Source organism: Malania oleifera, chromosome 3 (assembly GCF_029873635.1).
Source record: "Malania oleifera isolate guangnan ecotype guangnan chromosome 3, ASM2987363v1, whole genome shotgun sequence".
Taxonomy (NCBI): Eukaryota; Viridiplantae; Streptophyta; class Magnoliopsida; order Santalales; family Ximeniaceae; genus Malania; species Malania oleifera.
The window spans coordinates 118,606,192-118,628,080 of record NC_080419.1 but is presented as its reverse complement, the minus strand read 5'-3'; the positions used below and the strand labels follow the sequence as shown (position 1 = coordinate 118,628,080).

At 38.0% G+C, this 21,889-nt stretch overlaps 1 protein-coding gene across 15 annotated transcripts in view; it reads right to left on the bottom strand.

The window, feature by feature from the left end:
* The window catches only part of LOC131150842 (mitochondrial carrier protein CoAc1), a 34,991-nt gene that overhangs the window by 5,653 nt on the left and 7,449 nt on the right, over positions 1–21,889 (bottom strand). For 6 of the 15 annotated variants that reach the window (XM_058101852.1, XM_058101858.1, XM_058101848.1 and 3 more), the window contains 2 exons: positions 14,374–14,502; positions 13,945–14,245 (listed from right to left, as the gene is read on the bottom strand). In XM_058101852.1, coding sequence (XP_057957835.1) covers positions 14,111–14,245; positions 14,374–14,502 — 264 coding nt within the window. In that variant the 3' untranslated portion in view covers positions 13,945–14,110. Of the gene's footprint in view, positions 1–12,406; positions 12,778–13,944; positions 14,246–14,373; positions 14,503–21,889 lie in introns of those variants that run through there. The other 9 variants (XM_058101855.1, XM_058101860.1, XM_058101851.1 and 6 more) reach the window with 3 other exon arrangements.

The following is a 21,889-nucleotide window of genomic DNA, read 5'->3' as shown; positions in this document are numbered from 1 at the left end:
AATCAAACTCCAAATCACTGAATCAGGAATTTTTTTGGGGCATTCTTTTACAAGTAACGTGAGAGATTTGAAACTTCACACACTTAGAATTTCTACATATTTCCTACATAATTTTCAATTACCAAAACCATCCCAAACAAGCCAAAATAGGTTTACCAAAATGGTGTGTTCCTTCTTCTCCTCTGTCAAAAATCATTTTAATAAGAAGCTCTCCCGTTGGGATTAATTGCGATTAATTGCGACGACTTCCCCTTGGATTCACTTGAGACAGCAGCCCCTTCAAGGGTGGCCTTTTAAAAAGGTTGCCTTTTTTGCTTTGGAGTCCTAACTGGAAATATTTTTAATTAAAAAAAATATAATGGAAATATTTTAATTTAAATAAAAAAAAATAACCCTCAACAATTCGCAGAAAACGAGGGCTTACAATCCACGAAACGGTGTTTTTTCTCTGTAATGCTGATGCAGAAATCAGTCAAACCACAAGTCTTCCTCCCACTGCCTGGACAAGGACATGTGGATTTGGGCTTCTTTCCTTGAACTGTGCAGCATTGGGTTATGGCCAATTCGTTGGAGGGGAGATTTTGGCTTGGAAAGGCATCAGATGCCACAAAGGAAAAGCAAAAGGCTTTGAACCTCAAATCCCTCCACCATCTTTAGGTGGGGGCTTGAAAAGAAAAAATAAAAAGAGCGCCTTCAAAGATTCATCACCACGTTGCTTCGAACTGCAAAGGCCAATGGATTAACTGCTATGGTCGCGGGCTGGCTTATCAGGAAGATGTGTTAATGAGCATTTCATAACTTGATGTTTGCAAAACTATCTTCCGGGTGTGGATGTTCGTATCATCACAGGGTGGCATCCCCTTGTGCCTTAAAAATAATAATATATTTTTCCTTTTCTGCTGATGAAAAAATGTCCAGTAAATTGGGATATTGGAACTGGGTAAATGGGTCAATTAAGAGAATATGCAGACCATATATAGGGTTCTCTCTTCCTGTGAAACTACACTCTAACAAATGACCTGGGATTGCCTCTCTCACAAATAGACGTAAACAAAGGGCTAGGCGGCAACGATGAGGCCTACACAACTGGGTGTTCACGACAAATCAATGGTTACGAGCTGGAATATTGACAAGGGAAATGGACTGCAATGATCAAAGGCTAGAGGCGAGGTATAAAGAAAAAGGGGGTGGGTTCAAATTACGATAGATGTTACGTGTTTTTTTTCATTTCAGGCATCTTGGTTTTTGACAAGAGAAATTCTCAAAAGGATGTCTATAAAGAATTATTCTGGTGTTGATCTGGCATGGCAGTGATTTTCTTTTCCCCACACACACTAGTCCCTTTTGTTTGCAGAAATAGATGATTTGGCTCCAGGTTAGGATTTAGGTCTGGTTGGTTTTACTGAAGGGGCTGTAATAATAGGGACTGTTTGCTGGATTCTCATAATGCATCAACGATTAAATGGGGCTATTATGAAGGTGGATTGCAGTGGCAGATGGTGGATAGCCGTAAAGGGGTTTGGCTTCTGTAGTAAGAGGAGGGAAGAAAAAAAAAAGGAGGAAAAAAATGCCAAGATGTGGTAGAGAAAGTAACCTAAGGAAGCCCCTAAATCAGAGCTGTCGTGAGCATCTTCCGGGCGGGTATTTTGAGGCGAGCAAAAGAATCCAGTCCTACAGCTCAACATAGGTAGAGGGAAACAGTGACGCATCAAACCTGGCTCGTTTAATTGAGTCTAAGGAGCGGAAGTTCCAAAAAATAAGGTCCCCTTTAACAAAAAAAAATCGTGTATTGGGCCTTATGAATCGTTAAATAATCTAACAAGCAAAGGCAGACACAACAGCTCCAGGACCAACAGCTCCACAAATTCAACCACCCAACCACCAAATTTCCAAATTAATTTCTATGTGTCATGTGTCCACTTTGAAATAATAAAAAAAATAAGCAGCAACGCAAGAAAGCACGTGTGTTTGATTGGGGATGGATGATGCAAAACAAAGAAGAAGAAGAATTAGCGCATGTGTTATAATAGGAATTTTGCTGAACTACTCCATGAATTTATTATGTGATCATTAAATTTGTCGTTTTTTAGTTACACAATGAAAATCATTTTTTGGTATTTAGGGCCAATAATGTTAATGCCTGCTAAAAGATATGGCCAACTTGAGTATCGAATACAGTAACAAAATGAACTTTATATTAAAAAGAGCGTTTTCCTGCAAGCTCCAATGGGGTGACAGAAGCCCTATTAAAATTTGTAGAATGGAGGGCGGGACTCTTAAGGATCTTATCCAAAACAGGACAAAGCTTAGACGTGACCGGTTATAGCTAACTAGATGGCTAAAATGGATAGTCTTGCTTTGTATGTAAAACGGGCAAGCGTCCTCTGGTGTAGAGAGTGAGAAGGGGTGCTGGGAGGGGGTTGACTTAGAAAAGATAGAATCCAAAGCGTATAAGGTGAGTTTGTGTGACACGTAACATGTGGGTAAGAATCGGAATCAGGGGAGAGTGTTAGGGAAATACCAGGAGGACGCGCCGGAAGTCGGCCAAAAAGAGAATATGTAGTTGGGGCAGAGGGAGAAACTAGACGCCATCATGAGGAGACATCTTCTGTCTCTAGAAAAAGGTGATGAATAGGAAAACAATAATGGGGCAGGCTGCACGGCTCACCTTCTCAGCGTCAGAATGAGAAAGGAGTAATGTGTGGCAGGAAAGGAGACATAGCGGCGGACGCTGTTGAAACATAGTTCCGTTGCCGGGGCGTTGGGGGGGAAATGAACATTGGAATAAGCGCTAGTGTCCAAGGGACGGGGAAATGCCACGAACAAGGGCCAGCCACCGGACAGATGTGAATAGGAACGAGAAAGAGTGGGTCTCTTGGTCGCAGAGAGCAGTGCGTGTCGGCGTAGTGAAAAGACGATCTAGCCAATGAGATCTTGTTGGTCCACAGACATTGTCATACAAGACGTCAACACGTACATGTAGGGTGACTGAAAGTAATAAAAGGCAAGGGCGCGGGGGAAAGGAACCGGTCTAACAAACAAAACACCACAGGGGTAGTGGGGGGGCGTGGGCACCTACCGGGAGACGGCGATAAATCAATACGAATTTTTATAGAAAATCTTGTGTTTGGTATTTACTAACTGTATGGATTTTATAATATAAATCATCTCCTGAAAATCAGGTTTCTTGTCAGCTCACATATCTAATAGTTTGATTTTTATCTAATCAACGCTAATGAAATTCTGTTTTATTTGGAAACTAGACTCATTGAATAAGTCAATATGACCTTTCCATTAGAATTTTTAATTTGGCATTTAGCATGACAGTGTTGGTGGCGGTGTATGATAAATAATATAATCTCACTCAAACCTAAAATCAAATTTCTCGTCAAAAAATCATTGATGGGTTGACCTCCAACTTAATCACAATGAAAGCCAAACCCGCTCCGGAACGTCTAGTGACATGTTTGGCGATAAAAGGAGTCCCAACTTAGGAGTCCCACTTTCCAAGGAAGAAGCAGAAGAAATCATATCAAAAGTGGTCTCCCGCAATTCTCCTCCCATAGTTCTAAGTGATGAGTGGTTTTGGGTTCTTATGTAAAGAGCACTTTTCTTGCAAAAGTTCCTTTTCATGAGTTTTTTAGAAGACCTCTTCAAGTTCCACAGTCTCATTTCTTTGGATGAGTTGAGTGGTCAATCAATCTACTTATAGATACTAAGCCACTTATCATTTATAAATTTCTCATCATTGTAAGTGTTGTTTTGAGCCCCAGTGACGCTCATTTGTTATTCTAATAATCTAGCCCTGATGAAAGGCTAAGTCTGGTAAGTGGTAAAACTCTACCTTGGGTTGAAAGCAGAAGTTTTGCTAGGAACCTGGAACCTCGGCTTGGATTCGTCGGAGAATGGACTTAGGTGCTCGTAAAAGGAGACTGACCCACTATAAAAGAGTTGAGCACTCTCCGTCCTCTCTCAAATTACTTATTTTGATTGATTAATTGGCTCAAGTGTTTTTGTGCATATTTCATACAGTAAAATCTGGTTAGAAGCATATAGGGTGAGTTGTGAGTAAACATAAACTTATACTTTCTAAAACTTTCCAAAACTTTCACAACGTCATTCACTAGAACCCATTCGACCCCCCCCCCCCTCTTGGGTTTCCTATGGGAACCACCACTTCCAATGACTCGCACTTGTGAATTGGCAATCCCCTTTGGCATCCCACCCATTGCGAGGTTTTTTTTTTTTTTTTTTTTTTTTTTTTTTTTTTTGTTTTCCATACTTTTTACTCCCTCATTTCATCAGACTTACCTCAAAGGGGAACCTATCTAATCATTTCTTGTTAAAGAGATTTTTGGATACCAATATCCTCCAAGCCCCAAATCCCCCCTAAACTAACTTGGTTCTCCTAATGACATCCCAACCAACAAATGAACCCCTCTTGGTCTCACCACTCCACTGAGCAATATAAAAATGCCTCCTCACCAACTGGGACTGGTCCGTCCAAAAAAACCCCTCATCACTCACCCTAGTACAAATCCTTTAAAGAACGACAAGGAATAATGGTGATGCTAAAAGCACAAATGAGAGTACTACGAGCCCTAGAGAATAATGAGCCTTTTTCCACAAGATCCAACAAAAGCAACAACTTAGGATTTCCCCCTTAATAAAGACCTACCCTACGCACGATCAATGCCAAGTTCAAAAAGCACACTAACTATAGCCTTAAAATCCTCCACACCTCGCTAGAATCTAAGTTAAAGCTCCCCACCTTTGGCATGTTTTGATCTTCAATTCAAAACACCCTGAAACGCTTCACAAACATCTTTAAAATCTTAACAAAATAAAAACTTCCAAAATTTTCCTCCCCAACCTTATCCTCCAGAAAATAGGTGTCAACTGCCAAACTTAAGATGGCGCCCTACATCTCCTCCCGTCCCAATTCATAACCTCTAATCACACCCACCCCCAAAATCCCTGAGCATGAAAGAAATCACCTACTCAATCATCAGCCACTAGACAACAGAAAAGAGCCAAAAGAATCCCTTGCCTCATCTCAAAGGCCTGTAAACCACTCCTTCAAGATTTCTTAGCAATCACTGTATATTTCGCAACTAAGACATTCTTTCATTTCTTTCATCCAGTTTCCACACTGTCCAAAACCCCCTGGATTTCTCATCACTTGGGTCTAAGAACCCCAATTTCACCAACTTTGTCATGGGCTGTTCCGTGCGGGGGGTGCTTCAAATTTTGCTAGATTGATTAACCACTTTACCTAAAAGCCTTAAGCTAAGATGGTAGGTGAACAACGTACTCAGCTTTAAACAACTCCCCTGCACATGGCAGCCCAACAACACGTGAAAATAAACACACATGAGAACTCCAATTACAAGGAATCAATAATTGTCCTAAACAGCACATAATAAATGCAACACCATCGAGACTGTAACCCATGACCTCCTAGTAACCAACTCTGAATACCATGTTAGATACCATTTCAACCTACAAGCTTAATATTAGGTAGTGGGTCACAATGGTACATTCAGCTTAAGACATTTGGCAACCACTCTTTTCTTGCCCCTTCCACCTTGGCATCAATAAGTCGTCGTGCATAACGATCGCCTTGCGGTGGACTGGGGAAGCGTAGAATCCAGAAGTCAACAAAGAAATAGGAGGGTAGTGCACACGGTGCACAAAAGAGGAAAATTATCCCTAGTCATTCCAAACAAAAGGTCCATCTTAACTTCAATCACTTCACCTCCTTCGTAAGGGGGGGAGGTCGTTTCCACCAACCACATGGGTTTTTATGCCCCCTAATACCCGTCCTAAAGCAATCTAAAAAACCCCTCAATCTATGCTCAGATTCCTCTCATCTAAAAAATGCATGACACACCATGTGGGCTCATGTGGGCGAACACGCAACCCAATCTACTACCATTAAATTTGTGGGTATCCCACACTAGAGATCCAATACAACACCAACCCTTAACAACGTGGTCCTCTCCTAAACCCAGAGTTCAAAGAGGACTCGATGAACTAACCAGAAGGAAACAAGGGCCTGCTGGGCAAGTTGCAGCACCATTTTAGCCGGGTTTGACCCACGGAGGCGGGGCTAAGGCCCCCTCTCTCGCAACAACCACACAACACCAGCATAGTATAAAGCCGCATCGCATGAGGAGCTGTCGGCGCAAAAATCCGAGCACCAAAAAAACACGGTGGGCGACTCACCCATCACCCACAACTCCTTAACGCCGATCCAGCAAGCCAGGGAGGAAAGAGCATTGTTCTTATATGGGGAGATAGAACAATGGAATGAAAATGGATGGAGGATTAAGGGAAAAGAGAAAGAGGCGGAGTCAAAAGTAGTGCAGAAGAATGAACGGAGAAATAGGGTGAGAGATAAAAGGGATGAATCGAATCATCAAACCACAGGTAGGAGACGATACAATCAACGACCATAACCCAAAAAAAAACCTATGACATCACGGAGGATAATAGCTAATTGTCTGATAACGCCATAACACATTAGAACACCTAACTAATATAATCCTGCACCTGGTTTTGAGAGTATCAGAAGAGCACTAACAGCTAAGACAAATAAGAATAGAGACTGGTAGGGCTACAACACGGGACTCCAAACAGAATACACCACACGAAAAAAAGGAAGAAGGGCCGCCGTGCGATAACAGGGGAAAGGGGCAAGTGGAAGGAACTGAATATTCAAGGGGGTCCAGCGGGTGGGGTCCTGTGCTAGCACCTCTCGGAACCAACAGTTATAGAAACAATAATAAGTCACAGGTGGGAGAGGGCAGTGTCCAGTACGGAGACCCCAACAAAACGCACACACGGGTGAAAGAACGCACCGGGGCCCTGCCACGGAAGAACGGATGAGACAGTAAATAACGAATATTCCTGTAAATATGTACTGTAGGGGAAGATCAGAAAAGAAAGAAAACTGAGAATACCTAGTTTGTGGGTTGTATCTGTTTAGGAGGAGATAAATTTACATACAGACAATAATAAACGGGAATAAATAAATAAAGAATAAGATGAATGGGTTCAGGCATGCTTGCAAGAGACAAACATAGATGGACATGATGGTGAACCTGGCAAAGTGTGCTTTCAGAAAATCAATTGTGATTCCAGATTGAGGCCAGAACGCAAAAGTGTGCTAAAGGAGATATCTGAATTATCACCATGGGAAATAAATAAGATTAAGCGGCAAAACAAAACAGTGATAAAAATCCGAAATCAATCAATTCCCAATTTTTGATTCCTAGAGTAAGGTGATTTTCCAATTACCAAATGCCACCTAAGTTGTGGTTGGGTTGGGAGTGTCACGACCTCACCTTTATAAGTTTGAGGGAAGTGGGTGAAGTCATCTAATCGCCGGGGAAGATTGAATCCCGGGTAGGTGAGGGCCGTCAGAGAAGCCATAAGCACCAAGGAATGTGTGTAATACGCAAGACCAGCTTTCCGCGCAGTGTGGTCGTTACCTTAGTTTTTTTTCAGCTCATAAACCTTGATCCATCCAAAGCGGTGAGAACCGGGTGGTTCACAAGTATATGTTCTATGATACTAGTGCCTTCATACCTCATATTTCCTCTAAGAACATATTATATCCGCCCACTGAAAATATATGGATTCTCTAAAGCCCTCAAAGAAAAGACAAAGCCACACTGAACAAACATGCTGGATATAGATCAAACCTGCGATCCTGTCCTTCTTCTGACCACATCTAAGGGTAGAGGTGAAAATGTTTTGCCCACATAAAAACCCAGCTAGAGCCCCGCAAGACAGGCAAGCCGCATTACAATGACTTTATTGGGGAAAAAGATGTAAGACATCTTCGAGCTCATAATATAACTGTTTCAAAGTTGCGCGGGGTCGTAAATATAGTAGAACGCAAACACCCAGCATAGCGGAGATTCCAATAGTTGTGAGTGTTATGACTACAAGTGAGTACGATCAAAGAAAACCACATAAAAGTGGGTGGAGAGGAAAGTAAAGAAGTAAAAGACTTGTGTAATAATATAAAGTAAGTGTGGTTGATGGCTGGGGGGGGGGAAAACATGGAACAATTGTACAATATAAAAGCAGCGACAGAACCCGGTTTATATGCAAACTAAAGAACAATATATAATGTGGTGCCATTTCCATCAATATAAAAACACATTGTTCAAAATTATAAATAAAGATAATTATCCTACCATGGACCATATCCCATAAAAAATCAATAAAAAAGAAACCATAAGTCTTTTCCAACAAGCCATTAAATCACGACCAGTAGCCTCCTATAATCCTCTGCCGTTTTTATCCATCTTCACCAAGTTTGGATGATTATGCGACCTATGGCCTAATTTTATGAGAGGTCAGGCCAACAACCGAAAGAAGGGAGTGGTAGAAAAGAAAAAATAGACCCACTTTATTTCCTTTCTCCATCGCAGAATACAGTAAGACTCGGGAGTATCATTAATGGAAAGTTGCCCGATACAATCTACAAAGTCTACTTAACTATTCATGACATAGTTTACGCCCCAACCCATTGTGGGAGTCTAACACGATCGACAAAAAATTTAACATATCCAAAAAATGGTGGAACTTAAAAGGACTCGAACTCCCAAGAATAAAGAGTTTTAAAATTTTAAAAACCACCAACATCCCCACCCCACTAACCCCTAAACTCCTGAAAAATAAAAAAAAATAAAAATTGAGAAGAAATTCTTTCCTCTGCATCGGGCCAGTTTCCTCTCACCCGGGGAGGTCTCAAGCCACAAGATGGACGTGGATAAAATAACAAAAGCTGTTTTGGTGGGGTGTCCCACCGGGGGCGGCCAGACGCTCCCCCCCCCCCCCCCCCCAACAAACGTCCAACACCGCCCCCCCCCCTTTAACAACACAACCGCTTAACAAAACGCTGCCGATGGTGGACTGGGGCCGAAGAGTACCAAAATAGCAGACTCAAGCTTCCAAACAGAAGGACAATTGAGAAGAAGATTAATTAATGATTTTCTCCCTACAAGGCAAGCCAATAGTTCAGGTTAGACTTCACCTCATCACCCCGTTTTTTGTAAAATACAATAGCCAATGTAAACACTAGGCCGTGTGGGGGCAAGGCTTCCCAACTTCGAAAGGCCCTACCTCGGCCAATGGGAACTAACCTTGAATGATGCCTTCTTCCCTAATGCCATCCATGGAGAACTCACCCACCCTGCCAAAATTTCCTTTGGAAAGTACTATCAGCAAACATTAAAGGAAAACAACCCATTAGTGGCACAGTTTCCATTATCCCGCTGAATCCAACCCATACCAGTTGTTGGTTGTAATAATGGAAAAAACCATGCCCAAAAGAAAGCCCAATGTTATTCCAAAAAAAATAGGAGCTAAGATCTAATGCAAGCATTAGGCACTAGGAAAGGCCATCTACCTACTTAAGTGCGTTCCTAAAACAACGCCTTTGGCAAACTTAAAAAGAAGAAGCAATGCGAATTGAAGATGAGTCTAGAAGTCCCTTTTCGGAACAATCCAAATATGCAAGAGGAGTATGCACATCTTCCAAACAAAAAAATACTCTATAATGAAAATGACAGTTTAATAAATAAACAAAAATCAAATCATTCTTCTCGTGTATAAGATTTTTTTTTGGGTTTTTTTTTCTTCAAGAAATGTTCAGATAATTTTACTACTCGGCGGTAGGTCCTTGCACATGGGACAGTTTAAAGGATAAAAAGAAAAAGGGGAGGGACAAAGAAAAAAATTTTTTTGGGGGGGGGAGATCATCAATTACTAGAAATAGAATAAGGAATTGGAAATTTGTTAATAATGGTGTGACTCATATAATATTTTGGATTGCACAATGTGGGAGTGTTTTGTTAGTTAAAAAGTTCAGCAAAAAACCCTTTTTTTTTTTTTTTTTTTTGCGGTTTTAAAATAAAGTAGTAAACGTGCGTAATAGCCATAAGGCAATCCTTCCCTATACTCGCAGTATAAATGCAATAAAAATGCACACTTATATTGAGCTACGAGGTGAGGCATTCATTTTAATGAGGAACTAACAATATGGCCCATAGTAGTTTGCTGACTGTAGATTTAAGATAAAGTGCAAAGCAGGACATTAAAAGTAAAATCCTTAACGCGTATAGGCAACGCTCACTGGTGGCAGCGTATCAAACTACGTACCCCGCTTCCTTTACACATTGTTTGTGGTGGTTACTCAATTTATATATCCATGATATGCTGCATTGAGCTGGAAATATTTTCGCCGATACTATGTCGTTGGAGAGGACTTCCTCTTGTGTCCACAATCTATGGAGAATTAAAGAGAATTTGGTGTGTGGGGTGTGTGTGGTGTGAGAGAGAGAGAGAGAGAGAGAGAGAGAGAGAGAGGGGTAGAAGTGGGGTAGCAGGGCGAAATTGAAGGGGGGGCTAACAAATAAAATACTATTGCTACCAATGAATCATTCACAATCACACTAAAAAAAATGGGGGTGAAAGATTATAAGTGGCACTGATGCACTGAAAAGTTTTTTCTATTTTCCTAACAACCTGAAATATATGCATCTTAGTTTTACTAAACGATAACACATATGTTTTTCTAAGAGAATAGCCTTTGGGATTATTTTAAAGGATTAAAAAAAATTGAAATCCCAAATTAAACTGTCAAAAGGGGAAATCCCTTCATGGAAGTGGAGAAGGATTACAAATTAAACAAAAAAATAATATACATTTTTTTAAAGAGAGAGAAACATTAAGGAGAGAGAGAGGAGGAAGAAGAGAAGAGAGAGCGAGAGAGAGGAGAGAAGAGAGCAATCAGAACTTGAAAAAAAGAAACACATAAGGGTTTGCACAAAGGTTAGGGAAGCAAATCCTTGAACTCGGAGTGAGATTCTGTCATGGAGAAACAAGAATTATATATACCATTATCTTGAAAATAGGAAGCATAAGGTATAGAGAATGACGGTCCAAAATGAAATTCAACGAAATAGAACAGAAGAAGAGAAGTTTTTTCCAGACATATAAAAGACAAGTGCAATCAAGTATAGAAATTAATATACATACATTTGTGAAAAATATCCAGGTATTCTTTTCATTAAGGGTCGTCATGTCCTAACGTGACAGATACGTGGCAAAAGGGATTTTATAGGAGGGGCCTTGTTTTTTTTTTTCGATCCGTGTACTTAGTGTTCACCAACCCATAATGATGATTGAAACATGACCTAAATTGTACCAATGAGCAGGAATTCAATTTCTATTTGATAGTTACTTGTTCATTTCTAAAATTCCAACGTGGCAATTCAGCGATAATAAGTTTAGTCCGTTTATAACTAGTAAGTTCGAGTGAGTCTCAAGCTATTCAGCTTTAGCTATTTAGACTCTACTCGTCCCCTAATTCGACACGACTCAATTCTACTCGAATTCAAATTATTAAATATTTTAACAAGTCGATGTCAGAGTTTAATAATAGTACTCGAGTCGAGTTTCAAGCTTAATCGAACTTTCTAATTTATTAGTTTTATATTATATAATATATATTTAATACTATATATAAATTATATATATATTTATATATGTATTTTATTTATAATCGAGTCGAACTCAAATTTTATGAACTTGCACCTGAATTAAGTTCGCATTTTATAATTATGAAGTCAATCAAATTTGAGTCGAGTTCGAGGCTTAACAGGATCAAGTCGAAATTAGAGTGTTTTACTATGTCAACTCAACTCAAATACACCCTACCCTATAACATTATTTACTACTTAAAATTTAAAAAATTTATATTATGCATCTCATTGTTCAAGATTACCTCCTGCGACAATGCTAAAAAAAACCTCACTCGCTATTAAATAATGCATATTTCCTTGTAACAAGAGTTGAAAGGCATTTTTTCAAACATAAAAATGGAAAGATATAAAACTTTTCCAAAAATATATTGGATTTGAATTAACATTAGATTAAATTAAAATATAATATAAATTATTTAAAATTTATCCAAATCACTACAAATATAAGTTTAAGATCCCAAAATTCATACTCCCAAACGCAACTTCTACAATAAATACTATAATATTTAATTTACAAAAACACTTCATTAAATACTAAAACAATAAGTGTAATAAGCATATTTAACATTTAAGCATTAAATGCTACATTTGCCTTTATTTTTTTTAATAAATTAATACATGGGCATTAGGTTGTCTTTTAGAAATTTTACTTGGGCTATCTTCAGACTCCCTAGAAAACAATACATAAAATTGTAATTAAGAAATTAATCATATTACCCCTTTTTTGGGGTAAAATGTGAACTAACTGGCTGCAGTGCCCCTCTGCAGAACATCATTTTCTTCTACATAATAAGAAACAAAGTGTGATGAAGGTGGTTACAAACCACTAACGACCATTTCAATGAGTATAAAAAATTGCCTCTATTCTCACAAATTTACCAGCAGTCAAAACCAAACCATCACAAGGAAAAAGACACTAGTCATGTTTGCTTTCTTTCCCAACTATGAAAATAAGGATACACAACTAGAATCAGAAGTGGATATGGATGCCATTTTGAATATGTAACATAGTATTTTCACAATAATCAGCAGCCTCAGAAGGCATTGTGTTTGTATGCGTGTGTTAATTGTGAGTATTCTTGGGTAAGTAGGGTTTCTCCATGGATTATTCAAGCAAGTCGATACAGACTGGGACTTCTGTCGAGGAGGGAACCCGCAGCCAACCCTTCATCGTGTCATATGCAGTGAATCCAATTGCCACAGAAGGAACAATCTAACAACAAAACACAGGTACACAAGCTCCGCTAGTCAAGAGGGCTATTCCATACATATAACAAGAAGAAAATCGATGACAAAGAAAGAAAGCATCCTATTATTTTCTTCTTTTGTTTGCTTTTTCTTTTCAAGCGCACAAGATACCATCGCCATGAGGCTGCTAGGAATAGATTAGTTAGAATGAATTATGCAAAAAATTATGTGATACCCTAAAAGCAAGTAACAATGTGACATTTTGCAATTTCATAACAAAGAATATAATAACTGTTTGCAAATTTCACCATGAGAATGTCTATTTCTTTCTTACTACATGTTGACTGAAATAAATGAAGAGAATATACAAAGAATAACTGTTACCTATATATTTCCAAAATTTTTACCATATTCCATCTTATTCTAAGGAATAGTTGATTCAACAAACCAAGTGATCACTGATGCATAGTTCACTAATTGGTATTAGCAACACAAAAAGAACATAGTTCACTAATGCATTCATAAGAGATCACAAGAATAAAAAACATATGCCCATGGATTAAGAAAAGCGGATTTAAATGAATTCTATAAGCAATTTGATGATAAAGTACAGAATGCAAAACAAATTCAAAACATTAAAGATGATCATGACGTACAACAACTCAATTTAAGGATATTCCCTTTTTTTCAAAACAAAAGAACAAAGGAAACCAAAGCTCAGCGGCCCAACTTTTTTAAGTTTTATTTGTTGCATAATCAAATGAATTAATGTAAAATATAGATGATTATTAAATTTTACTTTATATACTAAGGCAAAATATCAATGATCATTGAGTTTTATTTCCTGCATAATTACATAAATTAATGTCAAATATATATAATTATTAAGTTATACACCGGCACAACTCTATAATTTTTCCACGTTCAGGAAAAACCAGTTGCAAAGAACAGGCAGAACAGAAATTTGGTTTGTTTCTCCCAAAATGCAGACAGACTTTTTCTTCTAAAAAATAGTATCTTCTTTGGAAAAGTCACTCATACACGTCTAGAAGCATGGATTTGAGGTCTTAGATTTGGATGTATGTCGTTGTGCAAAAATTACACTTTTTCTAAATACACAAAAAATCCAGAGCCAAGATCTCAAGCACAAGGTCAGAAAATGCGAATGAAAATGAGCCAAATAGAAAGGAAAAAAAAATCAAGGACTACTCCCAACCAAAATTTTGGCCAGAATCAGTGATTAAATTCAACGAGTTAAAAATTATCAAGAAACTTGCATTTATACAGGTAAAACTAGCAAATAAATTCTCTAAATCCCAGTATGCCTCGAAAATTTAATGGTATTGTGTCAACAACTCTTATTCACAAACAAATGGCAAAAACAAAAAAAAATTGCACATAATTGATGATGCTTCTTCACCCCAGGTACTGTAGCCCTTCGCAATGAGATGCCTTAATTTTTGAGAACAAGAATCAGCAACAATATGATGCCTCTTGAAAAACCAACACACGGACAGTGCAGGCAATAATGAAAAATAATCAATGCACTGAATAGAGAAAAATTACATCTACAATCCAAACAATGCCTTAATTACTAGAGCTGCAAGGTTCAAGAAAATACCTTGATGTAATTGATGCTTAGTCCGGCAAACAACTGTCTCCAACCATGATTACGGACAATAGTGACAAGCCCATCGATTGTGTTCCTATATCTGACATTACCTTGAGTTGAAGGCATCAGATTTTCAACCTGGAAAAAAATGCCCAGGTTCAAAACCCAGAATCTACTTGAATTTATCAAGATTTCGTAGGTAAAATAAATAGGGTTTAATTAACTTCAAAATACTCATTCAGCCCGAAAAAAAGAGGCAGTCAACCAAATGAATAGCAGAATATGCAATGCTTCATATTAACTAATTCACATTTCACCTGTCTTTTGTTCACATAAGCTTGATACCATCAAATCATTACTCAATTAATTTATTTCTATAAAAAATGACTAAAGATAACTATGTGTGCATCAGATGCCAGTCCAGCAGTGACAAGTTCTCAAATAAATTTGACCTCCAAGCAAGTTCATGTACTCTATCATCAAGGGACCATCCTCAATAGAAGTGATTATTTTTTGGGAAAGAAAAAGAATAGTAAAGAGATTAGAACCCAAAGTATTGAACCACTTGATTAATCAAATTACCCAGTTGGCTGAACATCAAACCTGGCAATTCCCAAACAGGTCAGAAGCTGACAGCTAGGTTTAAGTGTGCACAAGGATGAGTTCATCTGTGATGTAGGGCAGCAATAGAGAGAGAGAGAGAGAGAGAGAGAGAGAATTGAGGGGAAGAAACAAGTAGAAGAAGAGAAGAAAAAAAAGAAAGAAGGGAGAAACAGCTGCAAGACAGAACAGAATTAGAAATAGAACAAAAGAGAAACAGAAAGGAAGAAAAAGAAATGAAGAGGAAAAAGAGGAGGAAAAAGATGAGAGGGAGAAAGGGGAGAGAGTGCTGCGGCAGAGACATCATAAAATAACCCCAAAGTGATTAAAATTTACTGAAATAAATAAATATCCCCAAACTAGTATAAAATCCATAATTTTTAATTTTTTATACAAAATATGATCACCTAGAATTATTTGCAAGCAATCCTCCATCAAACTCTCCTTGTTCGACAAAAATTGAGCTCAAGTTTTACGAGAGGGGCGACAAGAGCGGAGAATATATATCCATGAGCCATTTAACTTATACTTTCACATTGTCTACTTTCAATTGACATGCAAATATCAAAACCAAATTATTGAAATCCTCAAGATTCCCAATCCCAATAAAGTCAATAGGTAGAGAATTATCAAACTTTGCTAGATGATTGATGGCTTAGGGTCTATGTGTCACAAACTTGGTACAAGATTCAACAATTTCATCCTCTAAAAAGCTCTTGCTTTGCATTGTCCCAATTTTAACAATGAAATTTGTTGTTTGTTCCTCAGACCATTCTATGGATTGAACATTTTGTTCCATCGTATTGCTTGCTCTTCAAGGATGGTCACATGAGGACTACCATCCACACAACCAATGGAGTTTTCATTTCCACATTGATAATCCATAATGAAAAAAATAATTCAAGTTTACTTGAGATTTCTCTTTTCTGACATCATATGTAGTCCATAACAACAACAATTTCTGTTTCATACTTGATAGGCTCTTTTGAGATTGGAAGCTCATGTTGTGCAAAAAAAAAAAGTCGTTCTTCCGTTGTGATGCAAAATAATCTTGTCATAACACTAGGTGAAAATTTCTGATATTAACAAACTTTCATTCTAAAGCAAAAGAAGCTTTGAATTTTACCTTACTATCTTAGGTAGTATTGTGAGGGCGGGCCTTGGATCAACAGTAAAATTTGCTCCTTTGTGACCTGTTGGTCATGGTTTCGAGTCTAAGGAAACAGCCTCTCTACATAAAATTAGGGGTAAGGCTGCATATACTGTGACAACCCTCCCCTTACCCTTGTGAAGCAGGGAGCCTTATGGCCTGGGGACGCCCTTTATCTTAGGTAGTACTGTATTCTAGCCCACCACTCACCCACATAGCCTGTGAGCTTATAAGATGCAAATCTTGTCCTCCTTGTTTAATTGTCTCATTGTACTCAAAATATATATCAAGATAAAACAGTCATCTATGAATTCACTGTTTGGAAAATTTTCCATTGGAACAAACAATATTCTCAATACATAGGATAGAAGCCCATGTAACATTTCCAATAATCAAATCTGGCAAAACACTAAAAAGGTGAGCTTCCAAGTTGTAGGATCTCCAATTTATAAACAATAATCCTGAATATCCTGCATAAGTTCCAAAAAATTCAGAATTAAACCTGACTATAGGAGTTGACAGAGCTGAATTTTCCTCCAAAAAGATATATATATATCGAACAATCAAAGTTGGATTTCATCATATCACTGTCAAAATCTTGCAGCGGCAGAACAATAATCCTGAATATACTGCATATGTTCCAAAAAATTCAGAATTAAACCTGACTGTAGGTGCTGAAAGTGCTGAATTTTCCTCAATATATATATATATATCAAACACTCTAAGTTGGATTTCATCATACCACAGTCAAAATCTTGCAGTGGCAGTCAATTACTCCTCTCTGATCAAAATGTCCAGTATTCCATATCCTCAACCTCCGATGCATTTTGTTAGGGTTTGAGGCCGTCTAAAGCCTAAAAGTGAACCTTGGCAAATGGGAGCTTATTCCAACTGGGGAGAACACGCGGGGGACTTTCCTTGCTGGTCTCTTGGGTTGCAAGATGGGAACCTTTCCCATTAATTACCTCAGTCTCCCACTCGAAGCCAAATTCAAAGATAAAGGAGTCTGGGACCCTATTATTGAAAGTTTGAAAGGAGATTGGGAGGATGGAAAATAAATTTCTTATCAAAAGGAGGCAGACTCACTCTTATCATAAGCACTTTTACAAATCTTCCAATTTACTTCATGTCTCAACTTCTCTTACTAGCCTCAGTCGCTAGGATATTGGAGAGAATTCAAAGAAGATTTCTTTGGGGAAGCTTAGGAGAGAAGTTTAAATACCACCTCGTTAGATGTAGACGGGAGTAGTCAAACAACCCATTTATTTAAGAGGTTTGGGGTTGAAATCCCTTCTCACTTTCAATAAAAACCCTCCTCGGTAGGTGGTTATGGAGGTTCATTAAGGAGAAAGTCCACCTTTGGTGAAATATTATTGTTTCTAAATGCGGGCTAGAGCACAATGATAGGACAACACACAATGGAAGAGGTCCCTCTGGAGTGGGTGTTTGGAAATTGATAAGGAAAGGATGGGATTACTTTTTTCAATTTGTGACATTTCAAGTGGGGAATGAGGCCAATGTTTAGGCATGATGAGTGGCATGAGAACCGTAATCTTAGAGTTGCATTTCCTTCCATCTACAACTTGGCTTGTGACAGAAATGCCCTTATCATTCATCATCTCCAAATCACTGATCAGGGAATTTTTTGGGGCATTCCTTTTACAAGGAACGTGAGAGATTGGGAACTTCACACACTTAGAATTCTACAGATTTCTACATAATTTTCATTACCAAAACATCCCCAACAAGCCAAAATAGGGTTTGGACAAAAATGGTGTTTTCTCTGTCAAATCATTTTATAAGAAGCTCTCACCGTTGGGAATTAATTGCGACGACTTCCCTTGGATTCACATTGGAGGACAGCAGCCCCTTCAAAGGTTGCCTTTTTGCTTGGGAGTCCCTACATGGAAATATTTTAACCCTCAACAATTCGCAGAAACGAGGGCTTACAATCACGAAACGGTGTTTTCTCTGTATGGCTGATGCAGAATCAGTCAACCACATTCTTCTCCACTGCCCTGGACAAGGAACATGTGGAATTTGGCTCTTTCCTTGACTGTGCAGCAGTGGGTTATGGCAAATTCAGTTGGAGGGGAGATTTGGGCTTGGAAAGGCATCAGAGCCACAAAGGAAAAGCAAAAGGCTTTGAACCTCATCCCTCTCACCATCTTTAGGTGGGGGCTTGGAAAAGAAAAAATAAGAGCGCCTTCAAAGATTCATCCACTTTGCTTCAGAACTGCAAAGGCCAATGGATTACTGCTATGTCCAGCTGGCTTAGTAGGAATATTGTTAATGATCATTTCATAATCCTTGATGTTTGCAACTATCTTCAGGGTGGTGGATGTTTCGTATCACAGGATGGCATCCCCTTGATGCCTTAAAATAATAATATATTTTCTTTTCTGATGAAAAAAATGTCCAGTATTGGGATATTGGAAATGGGTAAATGGGTCAATTAAGGAGATATGCAGACATATTAGGGTTCTCTCTCATGTAGAGAACTACACTCTAACAAAATGACCTGGGATTTGCTCTCTCACAAATAGACTTGAAACAAAAGGGCTAAGGCTGCAACGATGAGGCTACACAACTGGGTGTTACGACAAATCAATGGTTACGGAGCTGGATATATGACAAGGGAAATGGACTGCAATGATCAAAGGGCTAGAGGCGATAGAAAGAAAGTTCAATGACGAGAGATGTTACGTGGTTTTCAGTGAATCTTGGTTTTGACAAGAAGAAATTCTCAAAGGATGTCTATAAAGACTTAATTCTGGTGTTGATCTGGCAGCAGTGATTTCTTTTCCCACAGCAACACTAGTCTTTTTGCAGAAATAGATGATTTGCTCCAGGTTAGGATTGATAATGTTGGTTTTACTGAAGGGGCTGTATATGAGGGACTGTTGCTGGATTCTCATAAGGCAGCAACTGAATGGCTAGGATGAAGGTGATTGCAGTGCAAATGGTGGAGAATAAGGGTTTGCTCTGAGAAGAAGAAGAAAAAAAAAAGGAGGAAGAAAAGGCCAAGATTTAGAAGAAAAGTAACCTAAGGAATCCCCTAAATAGACGCGAGCATCTTTCCTATTTTGAACAGCAAAAGAATCCAGTCCGACACGCTCAACAATAAAGAAAACCCATCAACCTCTCTTTCATTGAGTCTAAGGAGCGGAAGTTCCAAAAAATAAGGTCCCCTTTAACAAAAAAAAAAATCGTTATTGGTGCATTATGAATCGTTAATAATCTGAACAAGCAAAGGCAAGACACCAACAGCTCCAACAAATTCAACCACCCAAATATGTCCAAAATTTATTCTATTGTCATTGTCCACTTTGAAATAAGAGAAAAGAATAAGCAAGCAACGCAAGAAACACATGTTGATTTTGATGATGACAAAACAAAGAAGAATTAGCGCATGTGTTATATGAATTTGTGCTGACTACTCCATGAATTATTATGTGATAATTATTTTCTTTTATGTTTACACATGAAAATCATTTTTGGTATTTAGGGCCAAGTATGTTAATGCCTAGCTAAAAAGATAATGTACCAACTTGAGTATCATACAGTAAAATGACTTTATATTTTTCCTGAAAGCTCCAAATGTGACAAAGCCCTTTATATTTAAAAATTAACTCGTAAATCTTTCCAAGAACATTCAATTTGACTCTTATATATCTAGAGCTAAAATGGGTGCTTCTGTAAAAGTTCACCCTGTCTTAAGATAAAATCATACTATAGTTTTGTACTATTTGTGAATCTAATTCTATATTTTATTCCACGTGAGTCCAAAAATTATAATATTATTTCATATAAAACTAGACTCATCATTCTCTCTAGAAAAATTTGATGTAATATTAAAACAATATGGTCATTCTGCACTGCCATAAAGTCAGAATTAGAAATGAGTATGTTGCAGTAAATTAGACATATCTTACTGTAACATCTTTGAAAATATTTCTTTCTTTTTTTACATGAAAGTAGACAATACGGAAATTCCAGAACGAAATGGCACACTTAATATGAATACATATTCGATTTGTTATAGATTGTATAAATCAGCCAATAGATTTTGTCCTCTTTCATAAAAGCAGCTCAACACGTCTGTAGTGTTTGAATTTTATCTCTTTGACCGCTACACTAATTGGTGTGATTTTTTTTTCTTTGGCAACTAGACTTGTCGATAAGTCAATAAGAATTTTTATAGAATCTTGTTTGGTATTTACTAACTGTATGTGATTTTATAAAATATATCATCTCCTGAAAATCAGGTTTCTTGTCAGCTCAACATATCTATAATGTTTGAATTTTATCTATTCAACGGCTAATGATTCTTTTTTTATTGGAAACTAGACTCATTGATAAGTCAATATGAACTTTCATAGAATTTTATTTGGCATTTACATGACAGTTTGTGATTATATAAAATATATAATCTCACCTAAAAATCAGATTTCTCGTCATATCATTGATTGTTTACCTCCAACTTTAATCACAATGAGCCAAAACCTCTCCCAACGTCTAGTGGACAATTTTGGCGATAAAAGGAGTCCACTTTCAAGGAAGAAGCAGAAGAGAAATCAATATCAAAGTGGTCTCCCATTCTCCTCCATATTTCTAAGTGATAAGAGTGTTTTGTTCTTATGTAAGAGAGCACTTTCTTGCAAAAGTTCTTTTCATTAGTTTTAGACCTCTTCAAGTTCCAAGTCTCATTTCTTTGAGAGAGTTTGAGTTGTAACATCAATCTACTTAGAGATACTAAGCCACTTATCATTTATAATTTCTCATCATTGTAAGTGTTGTTTGAGCCCCAGTGACAGGCTCATTTTGTATTCTAGCCCTGATGAAAGGCTAAGTCTGGTAATTGTACTCTTACCTTGGTTGAAAGGCAAGAAGTTTGCTAGTGGAACCTCGGCTTGGATTCGGTCGAGAGAATGGACGTAGGTGCTCGTAAAGGAGACTGAACCACTATAAAAGAGTTTGAGCATCTCTCCCTCCTCTCTCAAATTACTTATTATTTGATTGAATTAATTGCTCAATTGTGTTTGTGCATATTTCATACATTATCTTGGGTTATTGAAGCATATAGGGTGAGTTGTGAGTAAACATAAACTTATTCTTATCTAAACTTTCACAACGCATTCACTAGAACCCAATTCACCCCCCCCCCCCTCTTGGGTTTCCTATGGGACCAACACTTCCAAGGACTCGCACGTGGAACATTGGCAATCCCTTTGGCATCCCACCCATTTGAGAGGTTCCATACTTTTAATAACCTCATTTCATAAAGAATTAGCCTCAAAGGGGAACCTATATAATCATTTTCTTGTTAAAGAGATGTTTTTGGATACCATATCTCCAAGCCCCAAATCCCCTACTAACTTAGGTCTCCTAATGACATCCCAACCAACAAAATGACCCCTCTTGTTCTCACCACTACCTGAGCATATAAAATCTCTCACCAACTTCTCCAAAACCCCTCATCACTCACACTAGTACAAATTCTTAAAGAACGACAAGGAATAAATGGGGATGCTAAAAGCACAAATGAGAGTAATACGATCCCCTAGAGATAAGTGAGCCTTTTCCACAAGATCCAAAAAGCAACAAACTTAGGATTTCCCCTTAAATAAAGACCTACGCACGATAAAGGCCAAGTCAAAGAAGCACAACTAACTATAGCCTTAAAATCCTCCACATCTCGCTAGAATCTAAGTTACAGCTCCCCCACCTTTGGGCATGTTTGATCTTCAACCCTGAAACCTTCACAAAAAATCT